The sequence below is a fragment of the Leopardus geoffroyi genome, chromosome D2 (assembly GCF_018350155.1).
Source record: "Leopardus geoffroyi isolate Oge1 chromosome D2, O.geoffroyi_Oge1_pat1.0, whole genome shotgun sequence".
Classification (NCBI taxonomy): Eukaryota; Metazoa; Chordata; class Mammalia; order Carnivora; family Felidae; genus Leopardus; species Leopardus geoffroyi.
In genome coordinates, this window is record NC_059334.1 from 38,390,589 (window position 1) to 38,409,732 (window position 19,144).

Consider the following 19,144-nt stretch of genomic DNA (forward strand, 5'->3'; position numbering starts at 1 on the left):
AACATGTCTCCAGAGGCAAGGGAAGCAAAAGCAAAAATGAACTACTGGGACCTCATCAGACTAAAAAGCTTCTGCACAGGGAAGGAAACAATCAGCAAAACTAAAAGGCAACCGACAGAATGGGAGAAGATATTTGCAGACGACATACCAGATAAAGGGTTAGTATCCAAATCTATAAAGCACTTATCAAACTCAACACACAAAAAACAAATAATCCAGGGAAGAAATGAGCAAAAGATATGAATAGACACTTCTTCAAACAAGACATCCAGATGGCCAACTGACACATGAAAAAATGCTCAACATCACTCATCATCAGGGAAACACAAATCAAAACCACCATGAGATACCACCTCACACCTGTCAGAATGGCTAACATGAACAATGCAGGCAACAACAGATGTTGGCGAGGATGCGGAGAAAGAGGATCTCTTTTGCATTGTTAGTGGGAATGCAAGCTGGTACAGCCACTCTGGAAAACAGTATGGGGGTTCCTCAAAAAACTAAAAATAGAACTACCATACGACCCAGCAATTACACTACTAGGCATTTATCCAAGGGATACAGGTGTGCTGTTTCAAAAGGACATGTGCACCCCCATGTTTATAGCAGCACTATCAACAACAGCCAAAGTATGGAAAGAGCCCAAATGTCCATTGATGGATGACTAGATAAAGAAGATGTGGTATATATATATACAATGGAGTATTACTCGGCAATCAAAAAAAATGAAATCTTGCCATTTGCAACTACGTGGATGGAACTGGAGGGTATTATGCTAAGTGAAATTAGTCAGAGAAAGACAAAAATCGTATGACTTCACTCATAGGAGGACTTTAAGAGACAAAACAGATGATCATAAGGGAAACAAAAATCATATAAAAACAGGGAGGGGACAAAACAGAAGAGACTCAGAAATATGGAGACCAAACAGAGGGTTGCTGGAGGGGTTGTGGGAGGGGGGATGGGCTAAATGGGTAAGGGGCACTAAGGAATCCACTCCTGAAATCATTGCCTCACTATATGCTAATTTGGATGTAAATTTTAAAAAATAAAAAATAAAGTTAAAAAAAATCACTTCAAACGTTTTACTCTCGCAACATCCCCTCAGCCAGGTGAGAACCCCACTGGCTCCAAAAGCATCCAGGGGCTTCTGCAGAACAAAGGCACTGCTGCCATTCCTGAGCTTTCCCACAAGGTGGCAGCCCTGGGCAGACCAGCAGCACGCTCTCCTCAGCTGCCTCGTCCTCCAAGCCTCCTCAAGAAAGCAACTAGTTCTAAAGGCAGCCTTGGCACAGCACAAAGACCTCGTTTTGGGCCATGGTATCTTCACGGGTCCGCAACAGAATCTGGAGTCGACACTGTGGCTTGGCCTTTCTTCCTTGGGCAATAGCCCCCAAACGCCCTAACCATAAGGAGCTTGGATGAGAGCCTGGGTGACAGTCCAGTGCAGTGAACCGGCTGCCAGGATGGGTCACAAGTTCCCAGAGAGACGGCGTCAGTCAGGGAAAACCCCGAGCAGATCCCGGAATCCTTTCTGATGCTCACTCCCAGCCTGAGCTGAGTGGTGGGATCCAGGCTGTGTTGTTTCAGCCGCAGCCCAGCACCACAGGTGACCACTGTGCAAGACCAGATCTTGCTTATTATGAGCTGAAATCCACCTTCCTCGACTTCTACCCTCTCATTCTTGTTCTAGCCCTAGTCATGTAGAATAATTCTTTCCCGACAGACAGCATCCACTCAAAGAGGCTCGCAGGCCCCCAAATACTTCTCAACTTTCCTCTACAAACAAGGCTCAGAATCATGCCTGGGGGAATGTGATCAAAAGCCTCTGAAGAAGTTTGGAAAAATCATGGCCACAGTTAACTCCAGAGAATTTGAAAAGCCATCCTATCTATTAGTGTAGAATTTTTCCTTTTTATAATCAGAAGACTATGGTCTTGATTAGATAGATAGCTTGACCTACGTACACGCCTGCACACACAGTGCTTAGCTTCCCAGCAAGGCTAATGCAATTCCCAGTGAGAGAGAATACTTAAATTCAGTCCAGCATTCTAAGATGAGACGGGCAGGAATGTTCTCGTCTCAGGCAGGCGACTCTCCCAGCCCTCGAGGACCGGGGAGGAAGTGGCCCGGGGGGGGGGGGGGGGGGGGGAAGCCAGGGTCTGGTTCCATCCACACAGCAGGACCAGGCCGCTGGGCTGCACCCCACAGGGAGGCCGATGAGAGAACTGCCCTCATCTCTACACTGGTCAGGAACACTAGTTTTGCTCTCTGAGGCCTGCCCATCAGAAACTAAGAAATACCCCTTTCTCGGGATATCTGAGAAAAGAAGTCAACTTTCAGGAGTCGTCAAAAGCTACGGTGGGGGGAGTGACTTCACTGTTGTCTGTAGTTTTTCTTTTCTAACCAAAGAGCGCGTGTCACCGCAGTAAAGAAAGCAGACACTGCTCCCCCAGCCAAGGCTTGGCAACCTCTGCCCAGGATCTCTTGGGCAACCAAGAAGAATCCAGATGGCGCATTCTGACTGCGGCACCTGGAGATGGGCCGGCCAGGCTGCAAGCCTCCCCTGACACACAGGCATGTGGACACACGCACGCGCACAGGGAAAGTGGGAGAGCCCGTGCCGCCCCTCCCCGCCAGGCCTGCCTCATTTCCTCGGAGATAAATCATGCAGAGGGCTGGGGAGCCCCACAAATCCCTCAAGCAAACACGCAAGTCAAACAGCACCATTTACCCCGCAAGGGCCTCTTCAAGTTAACAAGGCATGGGAGGAGCCAGGCAACAAAACCAGCCTTGTCCAGCGAGGTCAACCTTTGCCCTTGGGCCCTGTGGGGAGGAAACCTGTGGCCACCCCCGTGTCCCTTGCTCCCCCACTTCCTCAGCTGCTGGCCTACCCAAGAATGAGCTTCGCCTCAGTCCTGGTGAAGGTGAGGCAGCCCAGGCTGAGGACCGCAGGTGGTCCTGGGAGTTCAGAGATGTCCCCTCACCCCCACCCCCACGGCAGCCAGCCTCCTTTCCTGATGGGGTCCCAAGGTGGCACTTGCCAAGGGACCCCAGTCCAGCTGGCCAGAAGTGGGGAAGCCTACTGACCGTTGCAATAAACTGCCCCTCCACCCCCCACAAGGGTCACAGCTGTAGGAAAGGACAAGAGAACAAGACATGGGGTGGAGGGGTCAGGGAGAAAACCTTCCCATGTCATCTGTGGGAAGAACAGGAACGGGGAGGAAGGGAAAGAATAATCTCAGTCCGGATGTTTGTTCAAGCTGTAAAAGTCCTCAGGAAAGTCAGAGAACGGGAGGCAATGAAACTTTATGCCTCATGAGGGCAGACATTTTTTTATGACAAGGCGGCAACTGGAGTCTTGTTTTCAAGATATAATTCACATGCTGCACAATTCACCCTTTAAAGTGCACAAGTCAGCGGAGTTGGTGTATTTACAAGGTCGTAAACCCACAAGGTTGTGTAGTGACGACCGCGACGTAATTCCAGAACACTGTCATCCCCTCGAAAGGAAACCCGTGCCCGTTAGCACTCACCTCCCTCCTCCCAATCCTCTGGCCCAGACAACTCCTCGTCTACGATCAGTCCCTGTGGGGTCCCCTGTTCCGGACATTTCATATAAATGAAATCATACACCATGTGGTCTTTCTGTGACTGGCTTCTTTCACTTAGCACCACGTTTTCAAGGTTCATCCGTAGAGCAGTAGGTATCAGCACGTCATTCATTCTTATGCCGAATGACATTCCACTGTAGAGAATACACTGTGTTTTATTTACCCGTCCATCAGTCGGTGGACATCCGGACTGTTTCCACTTCTTGGCTGTTCCGAACGATGCCGCTATGGACATTCCCATTACCAGTTTTTGTGTCAACATGTGTTTTCAATTCTCTCGGGTATACACCTCGAGGTGGAACTGCTGGGTCACACGGGAACTGTACGTTTAACACTTTGAGGAGCTGCCAAGCTGACGGCAAAAGTGGCCCCTTTTACATCCTGCCCAGCCGTGTACGGGGGCGTGGCCACTACGCCACAGCCTCCACGAGAGGAGACTGCAGTCCAGCACTGATGGGACTAGAATAAAAGCGACGATAGCAAGCATCCATGGAGTGCTTCACACACGCAGGTACACAGTGCCACTGCTTTATATGCAACATCTAACCTCCAGGACAGACGACCACAGGAGATGAGGTCTGCCTCCCTGAACAAGTCCCCCTCTGCCACTTTCTGGAAAGACCACGGGGCTTCCCCTTAGGCTAAGATGGAGCCAGCAACACATCTGGAAAGAGAAATCGCTCACAGAAAAATAAAATCCAAGCCAAACCCAAGGTGAAAGGCTAACTGAGCCAAATTTAAACCAGGGTGGGAAAATGTCCACAAATAAGTGAGCAAGGAGACAGTGGGGTAAAGGTAAAGGCAGGGACGGCCTGCCCTCAGACTGGGGCGGCCAGCACTCCCAGCCCCCGGGCAGAGAAGGCACACCAAACCCTCATCCAGGGCTATCATCCCTGCCTCTTGCTGTGGTTTCACACTGCCATAAGAGGGAGTTAGCAAAAACAAAAACAGAAAGGGAGGCAAGTAGAATGAACCTAGGACATTGTTGTATTGGACTATAACTGGGAGTGTGAGATTTTCAAGATATATATTACATATTGAATATAAGGTGGGGGGAGAGTCATGGAAATGGAGATGTAATTGGGGGGGGGGGGGTGGTGATGGAGTACTCAGATATTCCCTACTCTGGCCACTGAGAGGACTTGGGAGCAGTGATACCCAGTAGTATCACTATACTACTATCACTATACCCAGTAGCTACATGCAGACCCAACATTCAGACCTTGCTTCTAAGTGCCATCCTCTATTAAAAGGAATGAGGACTCCTTGGAGAAATGGTTGATTCCCAAGGCAGGGGCAGGAAATAAAATGAGCCTGGGACATTTTCTTGTGCCAAAGAACAAAAAAGTGCTCAAAGAGTGGGAAGGACCTGTCAAAAAGACAGAGAAGCAGTCCTGAAGAGGCTCCCACTGGCCACAATGAATCCCAACCCACCGAATAAAACAGAGAATCAGGAGTGCACACAGAGAGAGGCAGGCAGGCAGGCAGGCAGGCAGGCAGGCGAGGGGAAAACAAGTAACTCTGCAGTGGAGAAGCCCGGTGAGCACACCTGCATTTAGTGATCAAAGGAAACATCACTGGTAATGGCTCATATCCAGCCAAGTCCCAGTCTCTAAGACACAGGGAGAAGGTGGCAGTGTCCCTTCTATGGCAGTCCCAAGATGCACAAATGGAATCCAACCGGGAGCTTGGACAAATCCAGGTGGAGGGACATGCTACAAAGTAACTGGCCTGTAATCTTCTAAAGCATCACAACTACGTAGGTCACAGCCTGAGGAGCCCTTCCAGACTGAAGCAGACCAAAGAGACAGAAAAGTAAATGCACTGCTTTGTTCTGGACTGGATCCTCTTCCTATTAAAGACACTATGTATACGACTGGGAAAACTCAAATGGGGGCTGATGATTAGATGGTATTATGTATCAGTGTTGGCTTCCTGACGTTGATGTTTGTATTACTGTTATATAGGAGAACACCCTTGTTCATGAAAAGCACACAGGTTGGCAGTTTGTTCTGGAATAAGAAGGAAAAATTGTTTGTGCTACACTTGCAACTCTCCTGTAAGTTTGTGACAGTTTCACAATTTAAAAAGTTTTAATTGTAAATGAAAAAAAAAAAGCAAAGAAGATAATGTCATGCTAAATTATCAGACGAGTTCAGATCATCCTATATGAGCTCTGTCTCGAGCAAGCCCCAACAGTCCCGCTTTAACTCCAGGAGCCATAAATGGTTTTGATGGGGACGGGGCGTTCTGCGATAGTGCTCAGAGGACACCCTGCCACTCACTAGGATTGCCTTCCAACCCCAAACATGCAACCATCGATGGACTAGAACATGGCCTCGGCTCCTACCATAAAACCAAGCAATTCCAGTCTCCAGTCCATAAGCTACAAGACAAGAACTGGCCAACATCACTCACAGCAAGTCAGTTTTCTGACTGACTGGCCCACCCTTCATGCCTTTGCCCATGTGCAACAAGAGCTGAGCAAAGAGAAAAAACTAACTTGGAATGCAATCCAGCAGCAAAGGAAGAGGCCACATTCCCACCAAAAAGTAATGACAGTAACTACTCCATCTCAAATCTGCATAGGGCTTCGGTATTTCCAAGCTTCTCTCCATCTGTGTTCTCACACGATCCATATAAAGGAAGGAAACTACAGACCCCCAAGTCCCCTTACTAAGTCAAATTCCTGTTACACAATGAACAGCACTGCACAGCACCTCCTCGATAGCCCTTGCAATGTGTACCATTGACAGTGATACACAGATGTGTGTGATTATTTGACTAGCCTTAGTCTCCCCCATTAGACTGCAGAGTTCAACAGAGCAAGGGTATAGTGTCTGCTTGGATACCCCAGTGCTTCACACTAGGCAGACACTCCAAAAATACTTGCAAAACGATCACATGGATACAGGGGAAGAACGGAAAGGGGTGGGGGTAGAATGATGGATGACGGGTAGGTGGATGGGGGGTTGGGAGAATAAGGGATGGGTAGAAAGATGGATGACGGGTGAAAGGATGGACGGAAGGTGGGAGGATGGAGGATGAGTGGGAGGATGGATGGGAGGTGGGAGGATGGATGGGAGGGGGAGGATGGATGGGAGGTGGGAGGATGGATGGGAGGGGGGAGGATGGATGGGAGGTGGAAGGACAGAGGATGAGTGGGAGGATGGATGGGAGGTGGGAGGATAGACAGGAAGTGGAGGATGGAGGATGAGTGGGAGGATGGACGGGAGGTGTGAGGATGGAGGATGAGTGGGAGGATGGATGGGAGGTGGGAGGATGGACAGGAGGTGGGAGGATGGATAATGAGTGAGAAGATGCATGGGAGATGGGAGGATGGATGATGGAGGGAAGATGGATGGTGGAGGGAGGATGGATGATGGAGGGTGGGTGCGAAGACAGATGATAGGTGGGAGGATGGATGATGAGTGGGAGGATGGACAGGAGGTGGAAGGATGGAGGATAAGTGGGAGGGTGGATGGGAGGTGGAAGAATGGACAGGAGGTGGGAGGATGGATGGGAGGTGGGAGGATGGATAATGAGTGAGAAGATGCATGGGAGATGGGAGGATGGATGATGGAGGGAAGATGGATGATGGAGGGAGGATGGATGATGGAGGGAGGATGGGTGGGAAGACAGATGATAGGTGGGAGGATGGAGGATGAGTGGGAGGATGGATGGGAGGTGGGAGGATGGACAGGAGGTGGGAGGATGGATGATGAGTGGGAGGATTGACGGGAGGTGGGAGGATGGAGGACGAGTGGGAGGATGGATGAGAGGTGGGAGGATGGACAGGAGGTGGGAGGATGGATGATGAGTGAGAAGATGCATGGGAGATGGGAGGATGGATGATGGAGGGAGGATGGATGATGGATGATGGGTGGGAAGACAGATGATAGATGGGAGGATGGAGGATGAGTGGGAGGATGGATGGGAGGTGGAAGGATGGAGGATGGAGGATGAGTGGGAGGGTGGATGGGAGGTGGAAAAATGGACAGGAGGTGGGAGGATGGATGGGAGGTGGGAGGGTAGAGGGTGAGTGGGAGGATGGAGGGGAGGTGGGAGGATGGATGGGAGGTGGGAGGATGGACGGGAGGTGGGAGGATGGAGGATGAGTGGGAGGGTGGATGGGAGGTGGGAGGATGGATGGGAGGTGGGAAGATGGATGGGAGGTGGGAGGATAGACAGGAAGTGGAGGATGGAGGATGAGTGGGAGGATGGACGGGAGGTGGGAGGATGGAGGATGAGTGGGAGGATGGATGGGAGGTGGGAGGATGGACAGGAGGTGGGAGGATGGATGATGAGTGGGAGGATTGACGGGAGGTGGGAGGATGGAGGATGAGTGGGAGGATGGATGAGAGGTGGGAGGATGGACAGGAGGTGGGAGGATGGCTGATGAGTGAGAAGATGCATGGGAGATGGGAGGATGGATGATGGAGGGAGGATGGATGATGGATGATGGGTGGGAAGACAGATGATAGATGGGAGGATGGAGGATGAGTGGGAGGATGGACGGGAGGTGGAAGGATGGAGGATGAGTGGGAGGGTGGATGGGAGGTGGAAGAATGGACAGGAGGTGGGAGGATGGATGGGAGGTGGGAGGGCAGAGGGTGAGTGGGAGGATGGACGGGAGGTGGGAGGATGAACGGGAGGTGGGAGGATGGACGGGAGGTGGGAGGATGGACGGGAGGTGGGAGGATGGAGGATGAGTGGGAGGGTGGATGGGAGGTAGGGGGATGGCTGATAAGTGGGAGGATGGCTGATGAGTGAGAAGATGCATGGGAGATGGGAGGATGGATGGTGGAGGGAGGATGGATGATGGAGGGTGGGTGGGAAGACAGATGATAGGTGGGAGGATGGATGATGAGTGGATGAACGAGTGGGTAGGAGGCTACCCAACCTCGGTCTGCCCCCAGCCACCCTGCCTGGCTGTACCTGCTGCTGTTGGGCCCGGAGGTCACCAATCTCCTTCTGGTCCTCCTCATGGAGCCGCTTCATGTCCTCCCATGACTGCTGCAGCAGGTTACGTTCCCGCAACAGCTGTCCGTTCTCCCGCCTCAGCATGTCCACATCATCCTTCAGCTGGGTCTGGTCGCTCAGGAGCCGGCTATGGAGTGTGCTATAATCCCCGCACACACAGTGAACCCCAGCCAGCCTCCAACCCTCTCCAGCCCCTCCAGGTCCCAGGACTCCCAGTGGGAGCCCACACAGCAACCAGGGTAGCGGCACTCAGAGGCAGGCCAAAGCTTGGTATCAGCCAAATGCCAGGAGGACCCAAACCACTTTTTAAAAACCTGACACCAAAAAGGGCACACGTATGAAGGCCAAGGTGAGGGCTGAGCCCTTACCTGGTACAGGCCCGGCACCTCTGCGTACTGAGGCGGGGCAAAGGGCAGCAGATGGGCAGGTACGGCCGCCCAACAGCCTCAGAGGGGCCCCAGGAGACCAAAGGGGAACATGCCCATCTGCCTCTCCTACTGCAGGAGCTGCAGCTGGGTCCTGGGCCGTGACCCAGGAGCGCAGCAACCTGACGGGCCTGATCCCTTTCCTGCCCGCTGCGCTTCCAAGGCTGTCACCAGATGGTGTGAAGGCTCCACACCTCGCCCCATACTTAGAAAAACCCACTTGAGACCCAAAGACCCAAAGCCACTTGCTGAAGGCCCACTACCTGCTAGACGGCACCAGAACCGCTGGCTCCCAGCCCAGAGGCAAAGAATGGGCCCACTTACTGGTAGAAGTCGGTCTCCTTGGCCACCTCCTCGCACCGCTTCAAGGCATTGGTGTGCTGCTTCTGCAGGCTCTGAAGGTCCGACATGGCCCGCACACACTGGATCTTCAGCCTCTCGTAGTCGGGATTCAGCCTGTGGTAGGGCCTGGCCCAGACAGCAACAGTGAACACGGGCTCCGGGACCACTCGGACAAGGAAGGTCTCTGCCCCAGGAAACCTCCAGCCCAGCGTCCCCGGATACTGGCTCCTACACACCTCGACCACCTGGGGTTTGTTCTGCTCAGACATCCTGGCCTCCCCAGACCGACAAGACCCCTAGGATGGAGGGCCTTGGTTGCCTGGGCTCCCTGCTTGAGCCTGGAGAGCTAAAAAGGTGCTGTCTTATTCTCTAGCAGCTCCCGGGAGACCGTGCAACAGGCCTTCACACACAGTGGGCACGCCAGAAACCTAGGATGGAGTTTCTCCCCTTTTTAGGAAAGTGACTGCCAATCCTGGGTGCACATTAAAACGCCAAGGCCCAGGCCAAATACATCAGCATCCTTAGGGATGTGACCCAGACATCAGGATTTTTTTTTTAAACTCCCCCAGGGATTCCAGTGTGCAGCCACGATTGAGAACACTGGCCAGGAGTAATGCTTCCCAGAGTGGGGTTCCCAGACCTACAGCGTTCATTTCACCTAATGCTGTGAGAACTGCAAACCTCAGGTCAGCCCCAGAACCCCTGAATCAGGCACCTGGAAGGGAGGGAGGGCTAACCAGCAAGCGGTGCTTTAACAAGCCCTCTGGTGATTCCAGTGCACAAATTCGAGAACCCCTGCCCTACAGCTGGCGTCAGTAACCTTTCTCGTACAGGGCCAGGCAGTAAATACTTCAGGCTTTGCCAGCCACACAGCTCTGTGTAACTATCTGCTCTGCCTTGGTAGCATGAAAGCAGCCAGGGACAGTATGGACTCTAGCACACTGGGTCTCCACTGGCCCTCCCTTTGTGCTGAGGACCATATCGTCATCAACACAGCCTGAAAGAACAGGCTTTGCAGCCTTGACATCACCCCAGAGGAACCTTCCTCAGGAAGAGGCGCACAACTCTGATGCCCCTAAGGGCAATCCCCCTCCCCTCAGAATCCCTACCAGCATCTCGCGGAAGGATGAATCACACTGTATCCCTCCTCCTCCTCTATGAAGCCCCCCTGGACTGTGCAGGTGGGTAAAGACTCTCCCTCTGCCCCACCCCATGGACCATCCTTCCTTGGTATCTACCTCTAAATCCCAAAAGAAGCAAAGATTTTCTTCAAAACAACAAAGAAGCCAGGTGGAATATACCCTCCTGAAACACATGTGGCAGGGAACAATTAATGTGTGAACATATAACGACCCATGTATCAGTGAGGAGGAGCGGCACACGCACATGCAGAGACACACACACACACACACACACACACACACACACACACACGTGCACACACACGCATGCACGTAGCTGGGACTGGTCGGGGGCTCAGCCATGGGATCACTATCTCTATTAGGACAGGGGCTGCATGCAAGCAGCAGACAGAGATAGAGAGGAAGCACACCATCTTGGTGCTGGAAGGCAGAGGCCTGGAGAGGGGCAGTGATGAACCAAAGACCACCTAACAAACCCGTGAGGAGGCACCAGAGTGGGACCAGGCCCCGCCAGCTGCTGCCAAAACCACCCACCAAATGATCATGAATAGAGGACAGATAGATGACAGACACGCACGCCCACACTTCTCAATCTCCATGTGGTATGTGACTCAGGCCACAAGCTCCAGTCTGGCTTGGAGGAAGCATAAGCAGCCTGTGTTCCCTCCCCCCACCCAGGGCTGTGGGGACAGTGTTTCAAAGTGCAGTGGGGACTGGGGCAAAGGGACACTCTGGCAATGCCATATGCACCACCAGGAGCTAAGGATGAGCATGGGGTGGGGGGCAGGGCGGGGAAGGGGGGGCACGATGGCATCAGGAGAGTAGCCCCTGTCCATCGGGCCCGGGCAGGGGAGCAGGTGTTGATCACCACCTCTTGTCAAAGGTCGTCCCATGTGTCGCGAAGGCCAGGCGCTTCCGCAGCTCGTTCCTCTCTCGGGTCATCAGCCGCAGCTGAATGGAGAGGTTCTCCACCTTCTCGTTCACTTGCCGGTCAGGAAGGAGGGGTGGAGGGGATGGCGCCTTCCCGGTGGTACCTGGCGGGGGAAAACAACAAAGTGAACTTGCATTTAGCACTCACTGGGTCTGCCAGGCACTGTTCTGAGCCCTTGGCCTGAGTCAGCTAAGCCCAACAACCCTACCAGGCGGTCCTGTTAGCATCTGCCTTTCAGATGACAACGCCAAGTCAGGAGTAAGAGGGGGAACTGAGACCCAAGCCCGGGCTGTCTGCTCCAGCATCGAAGCATCACCCACCCACTCTGCTGGTCCTGCTGAGGACTCCCACTCTCTTCCCAGCCCAACTTTGACACCTCCAAGATAGAACCCTTTTAGGGCCTGATTGGCACAACTCTGCCTAGTCTGGAAACAGCAGCTATCCACGCCTGGGCATGGAGAGGCCAACATGAGCCCTGAGCAGAATGGAAGACACGGCTTGCAGAAGGAGGGACAGGAGGGACCCAGAGAAGCTCCTGAGGCCCAAGGCAGCCGCCTCTGAGGCTGGGGCCCAAGGTCTGTGTCCCTGCCCCCAACAAGGGCTGAATGAACACTGCACAGCTTCCTTCTCCAACCTCTCCAAGTGCCCCAAGGACCTGCCCCAACCAGCCCAGGTATATGGGCTCCTAGAAGGCTTTCAGAGAGAGCTGGTCACGACTAAGGTCAATGTAATGTGCTGCAGGTAAGTCCTGGGGCCTCTGGCTGCTCAGTCCATTCATATCAGGCCCTCATCACCTGTGCCCAGGACTGAGAGTGTCCCAAAGGGCATCCTATGCCTTATGCTACTACTAAGGAACAGCCGCAGCAATGGCCACCACCAGTACCTCTGACAAGATCCAAATCCTTTTCTAAGAAGAAAACATCTCACCCAAATGTCAGAGACACAGAGACAGGTCAGTGGTGCTTCTGTCTTCGACTCTGTCCACATATTCCCCCGGGACAGCCACTACCCCTCCGAGATCCTAGGTGGGGTCACGGGAAATCACAGCAGCCATCTCATTTTATGGATGTGCTCCGGGAGGGTGATTCACAGGGAACAGAGTGCCTGTCTCCCCAGCAGCCCCGAAACATGCAAAGGGCAAGATGCAGGTCTTCTGACCCTGTGCCATCTTGACCACCAGCCCCCCGACTGATCCTTGTTGGCTGACTGCTTATGCAAGCCAAGTGTCCCCCACGACAAAAGATGGGCACTTCGACACTTTGGGGGGACAGGCTAGAGCACAGTGTGAGGCAGGAGCCTCCACCACTCAGTTCAGCATTATGCAAAGTGGGTACCCCCACCACCTGAGTGTAGTACCCCCTAAAGTGCATGTTATTATAAAACCATCACCACCATAACACCCAGGGTTCCTGTGCTCCAGGCCAGACCTCTGGGTCAGAATGCCCTCTGAGGTGGGGCCCAGGACCAGCATTTCCCACGAGCACTTCCCCCGCCCCACATGGTTCTACTCCATGGCCTAAGAAGCCTTCCCTCACCTGTCCCCAAAAGACCCTGGACCCTTACCCCTGTCCCCAGAGTTTTAGAAACCAGCTGGTTACAGCTGTGCAAGCTGTAACTTTTTCCTCTTCTGGCAAATGAAGTCACTTGTATGAGCCTTAACCCAGAGCCAGGTCTACACTGTCATCCAGTCTGCAATAACTGAGCCAGCTCTCTGACAAGTGGGGCTTCCTCTGGACATGTGTCTGATGCCTCTTCTAGTGATGCCGATGAGCCAACCCTCTAAACAACTTTAGCAGGCAATGATCCCTGCAGGACTGGCAAACCCAAGACAATGGGATAAAAAGACAAGGAGCATCCGGATGAGAGGAATTTCGATGTTCACGGCCACCGCCAACCCATACAAGAGCAGCCAACACAGATGTCCCAGGCATTAATGTAATCTCCCAACAAACCTGGGTGGGCACTAACATTATCATTCCCATTTCATAGCTAAGAAAACTGAGGCCCAGCAAGGTTAGGTAACTGACTCAAACCTGCACAAAGAGCAAGTGATGCCCTGGAGGAGAGCCCAGGCACCTGGATTCAGAGCACACCCTCTCCACCTCTGTGCCTCGCTGCCTCCCACAGGACCACCACGACTAGCACTTACTTTGTACCTGGCAGTTTTTTTTTTAATTTTTTTTTTTTTCAACGTTTATTTATTTTTGGGACAGAGAGAGACAGAGCATGAACGGGGGAGGGGCAGAGAGAGAGGGAGACACAGAATCGGAAACAGGCTCCAGGCTCCGAGCCATCAGCCCAGAGCCCGACGCGGGGCTCGAACTCATGGACCGCGAGATCGTGACCTGGCTGAAGTCGGACGCTCAACCGACTGCGCCACCCAGGCGCCCCTGTACCTGGCAGTTTTTGAGATGCATCCCATCCCCTTACTGAAGACACTGCTATCATTCTCATTTCACACATCAGGAAACAAAAATTGTCCAGGTCACAGAGCCAATAAATGACACCACTGAGAATTAGATCTCCCTCTGTCTACCTGACCCCAGAGCCCAAGGTCTTAACCTAAAAGTCCACAAACCTTTTGATCTTAGGACCTCTTTACAACCTTAAAAATGATTGAGAACTCCCAAGAGCTTTTGTTTACATGGGTTATATCTATCTGATGATGTCTACCAGATTAGAAATTAAAACTAAGAATTTTTAAATATCTAATTTTAAAATAAGCAAAAGTGTTCACATAAGATTTTCTTTCTGAAAAAGTTAACTGCCCCTTTCCATTACAAAACAAAAAACGTAGCAAGAAGAGTGACATCGCATCTTTACAATGCTGTTGACATCTGGCCTGATAGAGATGGCTAGAGTCGTTTCTCTGTGTAATATCACACACGAGGGATGGAGCCTCTAGAAAACTCTGCTCTACAGCAAAGTCTGTGTGAGGAATGACAGTGGAAAAGGCAAGTGGCTTCTTAGGATCATTAGGAAAACAGTTTTGACCTCACTGGCCCCCAGAAAGGGCCTCGGGGACACCATGCCATGCGAGAACAGGTGCTCCGTACTATAATCAGGTCCAAGAAGTATCACAGAAACAGCAAATCTAGAGTTTGGGAAATGAAAAGTACCACCAGGCTCAGCAACTTGCGTCCCGGGAGGTAAAGAATTTTCACCCCATTTTGTAAACGAGGCAACAGAAAAATGTATCCCTTCCTTGGCTTCTGAGGAAGCTGGAGAGAGAAGCAGGACAGAAAGAGAGGCCATCAGATCTGTCACCACACACAGCTACGGCCTCCTGTCCCAGCCTCCGGCAGAATGAGGACACTTGCTCGAAGATGCGAGGACCTAGGGACAGCCAATCATACAGACAGTGAAATGAGCGCGGACACTGCACAACCCAGGTGCTGGGTTCTGTGCTAAGTGCACTCTGTGTTTACTCGATTAACCCCCAGAGCGCCCTCCCACGGATGTGCTATGATCATCCCGTGAGAAAGTGACATCCACAAAGACTGTACAGCCAGGAAAACAGTCCACCCCCATGTAAACGTGGCTCCAACTGGAGAGCCAGGGCCTCAACCACTAGGTTACACTGTCTCTGGACAGGAGCATCTCTTTCCTGCTCCAAAGGTGTGAACATACATGAAACACACAAGAAATAAGGCTGCCCAGATCTGAGAAGCCAACACACAGCAGACTGACAGGGGAAAATGCTGCCTGAATGCCTATCCTTCCACAATAAGGAACGTAGAAAGCACAATAGGACCACAGAGCACCTCAAGAAGACTCCCAAGATATGCTAAGCCTGGACATTCCAAATTAATGGCAAGTGTTGCAGAAAATCCTCTCCATCCCCAGTCAATTAAAAATAAAGTTTTCTTTTTTTGCTTGTACCTCCAGGTTGAAAGATGTTTTGAAGAGGTACAGCCCCTCCATCCAGATGATTGCCAGAATCCCCCAAATGGCCACCAAGACTGTTTGGTAAGGGAGCTCACTACTTTACAGCAAAGCCCAGCCAAACTTGCCCCATAAAAATTATGCTCTGTACAGAGTTAAAATCTGTCTCCCTCTACTTCCCCCAATGACCTAGATATACTCCTAAGGGCCACACGATACAACTGTAATTCCTCTTCTACACAACAGACTTGCAAGTGTTTGAGGACAACTACCAAGTCCCTGTATCACTATCAGAATAGCTTAATTAAAACATGACAACACCGGGGCGCCTGGTGGCTCAGTGGGTTGATCACCCAGCTCCTGATTTTGGCTCAGGTCATGATCTCACAGTACATAGGATCGAGCACAGAGCCTGCTTGGGACTCTCTCTCTCTGCCCTTCCCCCATTGGTGCTCGATCTCTCTCTCTCTCGGTGTCTCAAAATATATAAATAAACTTTAAAAATGTTTAAAAACTTGAAAAAAATTAAAACAACACCACCTCCAAATGCTGGCAAGGGGCACGGAGAAACCAGAATTCCCAAATATCGCCAGTGGGAATATGAAGCAACATGGCCACTTTAGAAAACACTTTAGCAGGCTTGTTGATTATTATTTTACGTAAAAGTGATCTCTACACCCAGTATGGGGCCTCAACGTACAACCCCGAGATGGAGAGTCACACGCCCGACCGCCTGAGCCAGCCAGGCACCCTGTCCGTCTTTTACAAAGTTAAACATGCACTTGCCATACCGCCCAGGAATCCCGCATCCAGGTATTTACACAAGACAAAAGAAAATGTACATGCACACCAACACCCACACACAACTACTAAAGGTAGACGGCGAATGGATAAGCGGCAGCGTTTCCTTCCCACAAAGGAATACTACTCGGAAAGAAAAGGCCTCTGATACAAACCACCAGGACACATGACAGCCGGGGAATCTGAAAGCCCTCTGCTAAGTGAAAGAAGCCAGACTCAAAAGGCTATACCCCATATGATTCCATTTATAGGACATTTGGAAATAGGCGAAAATATAGGGCAGAAAAGAGATGAATGGCTGCCAGGGGCTGGGGGACGAGGGAAGAAAGGCTGAGTACAAAGTCACAGAAGAGAATGTTTCAGGGTGAGGGAACTGTCCTGTATCTTACTTGTGGTGGTGGTTACAGGACAACGTGTGGTCGTCAAAGCTCACTTAACGATATAAAAAGGAGAGACTTTACTGTAGGCAATTTATATCTCAATGACATGACTTTTTAAAAAATTAAGCAAAAGCAAAACCCTTGGTGCCCCTAAACTGAAGCCAGGGTCCCAACAGTGGCATGGTTGGTGGCCCTGTGGACCATCAGCACCCCCACCCCATCAGTCACCCCAGGAACAGCAAACATCATAAAGAACAAGCAAAATAAAAACTGACATCAAGTGAGTTGTCCACAGAAACCTCACACGTCTTTCCCTTGGCTCTCCTCTCCCTGCACAGCTGTTTTTTTGGATTCAAACGCAAAACTGTCCACTCTCCCCAACTTTGCTCCTTCCTCTTTCCAAATCGGGAACCACTGGGGAAGGCAGATTTCCTTCTTCCATTCTGTGTCCAGAATGGGGCTCCAGGGGTAAGGGATTTGGACTGTACTAAAACAGGGGTGCTGGGAGATGCCAGGAGAGCGGGCACAGGCCCCGGATTTTGGACAAAGAGCCCTCACTCACCGGGCCTTGGTGTGAATGGGATGGCAGGAGCAGAGTCCGGCCAGGAGACTGGGCAGGCCCCTTTCACCACCACAAGACCTGGCTCTGCCTCCCAGTCGCCATGGCCGGTGCGGCCACCTCTGCAGGCTCAGCGAGCAACTCAGCAGCTGGGTGGTCTTAGCCAGAAGACCCTCTGTCCTTAGCTCCCTCACCACCACACTCCAGCTGAAGGCCACCCCCTATGTCTTATTTACAGCCGGACAAATCACAATCCGCTCCAGAGCTCCGTGGGTCCATGGTGCCAGAGCCAAAGAGAAAACTGGCACGGGCCAGCAGTGGCCGGGTGGAGGGGCGATGCCCAGATAAACTTCCTGGCTACCCCCAGGCCCTGGCGGTCGGGGGAGAATCAAAGCAGCAGCAGAACATGGTCACCATAGGCAGCAGCAAGTGAAACCAAGCCATCCCCATCTCCAGCCCAGGAGAGCCAGCGCCATCAGGAGAGACACAGTCCCACGCTGTGAACCAGTGATTCTGAAAGCACCTAGCGTCACACACTTGTTAGAAATGAACATCTCAGGCCCACTCAGACCTCCTAAGCCAGAAACCCAGAAAGTGAAGTCAGCACAACCCTCCAGAAGATTCTGATGCCTGATCAAGTTTGAGAGCCTCTGGCCTGGAGTTGCATTTGCTGGCCAGAGTGGCTTTTTTCTCCCTTGCTTTACTGGCTGCCCGGGAGCCACTCCATTTAAAGGCATCACCCACTGATAACATGCAGGGAGGGGCCCTCCCCTAACAAGGGGGATGCCCCCCTTGGTCAGTCAGTACTGGACAGCAGCTCAGCTCCTCCCAGGACTGACAGTACAATGCAACGGCTACAGCCATGCCCAACTCCTGGGTAAAACACTTGCTCTCAGAGCAGATCCTTCACTCAGGGTCTGCTCTGCAGAAACCCAAAATGAGAGGCAGTGATGGCCTATTGTTTCCTAGCTGCTCCTACTTCTGAAGCACCATCCATAAAAGACCCAACATAAGGACCACCTCCTCCTTGAAACTTGCTCTGACACCCCTCCCCCCCCCCCCATCAGAAACAGCTGCTCCTCCCCTTGAGCTATTTGTTTCCTTCAGTTCTACTCAGGGCACAATGGCCAGTCGCTTAACCCTCTGATGCTATGGTCCGAATGCTGGTGTCTCCCCACCAAATCCCTACGATGAAATCCTAACCCCCAAGGTGTGGTATAAGGAGGTGAGGTCTTCAGGGGGCGATTAGGTCACAAGAATGGATCCCACATGGATGGATCTAGTGTCCTTATAAAAGGACCCCAGGGAGCTCTCCCCTCCTTCTGCACGTGAGGACAAGCAGGAAGACGCCATCTATGAACCTGAAGCAGGCCCTCACCAGACACTGGACCTGCCTTGATCTTGGACTCCCAACCTCCAGAACGGTGACAAATAAATGTCCTTTGTTTCCCAGCTGCCTGGTCTGTGGTGTTCTGCTTTGGCAGCCTGGACAGACTGAGACATCTGGCTGGACTGTGAGATCAGGGGCCAGGGCTCTCTGTGACCCCCACAAGCACCAAGCACGTACTCCAAGAGAAGAAACTGCCCACATTCTGCAGATGAGCTGGGAAAATAGGCTCCTGTTCCAGAAGGACCAGGAAAGGGTCAGAGGGCACAAGGAGTCAGGGTGCACGCAGAACCGGCCTCCAGGCTGACTCACCCGACCTTCCTGTGCCAACCCAGAAGCTGCACTTTCAAGGAATCTTCTTTGGGAAACGAAGGAAGCCCTCCGGCTGCTTCTCCTGCTGACAAGCCAAGAGACTTCTTTGTTTAATAAGAAACTTCTCCTGTTGCTTCAATTTGCATAAATTTAAGGCTTATTTTATACATGCTACCCAAGGATGTCTGTTTGCCTTAAAACCTCCCCAGCTGTCCCAGGTGAGAAATAAAAGGCACCTGAGAAATTAGGTCAGGGTGAATGGGGAAGAAAAATATCCATTGCCTGACATGAGTGTGCATTCCCTGGGCAGATCCGTGAGGCCTACCGACAGGCAGGTTACCTACCGTCGGGCTGCATGGGATGGGGGAGGCCTCTGAGAA

At 52.0% G+C, this 19,144-nt stretch overlaps 1 protein-coding gene across 4 annotated transcripts in view; it reads right to left on the reverse strand.

Moving 5' to 3' along the window:
- The window catches only part of DLG5 (discs large MAGUK scaffold protein 5), a 130,346-nt gene that overhangs the window by 57,447 nt on the left and 53,755 nt on the right, over positions 1-19,144 (reverse strand). For all 4 annotated transcript variants that reach the window (XM_045437792.1, XM_045437794.1, XM_045437793.1 and 1 more), the window contains 3 exons: positions 11,381-11,543; positions 9,350-9,493; positions 8,556-8,739 (listed from right to left, as the gene is read on the reverse strand). In XM_045437792.1, coding sequence (XP_045293748.1) covers positions 8,556-8,739; positions 9,350-9,493; positions 11,381-11,543 — 491 coding nt within the window. The remainder of the gene's footprint in view (positions 1-8,555; positions 8,740-9,349; positions 9,494-11,380; positions 11,544-19,144) is intronic.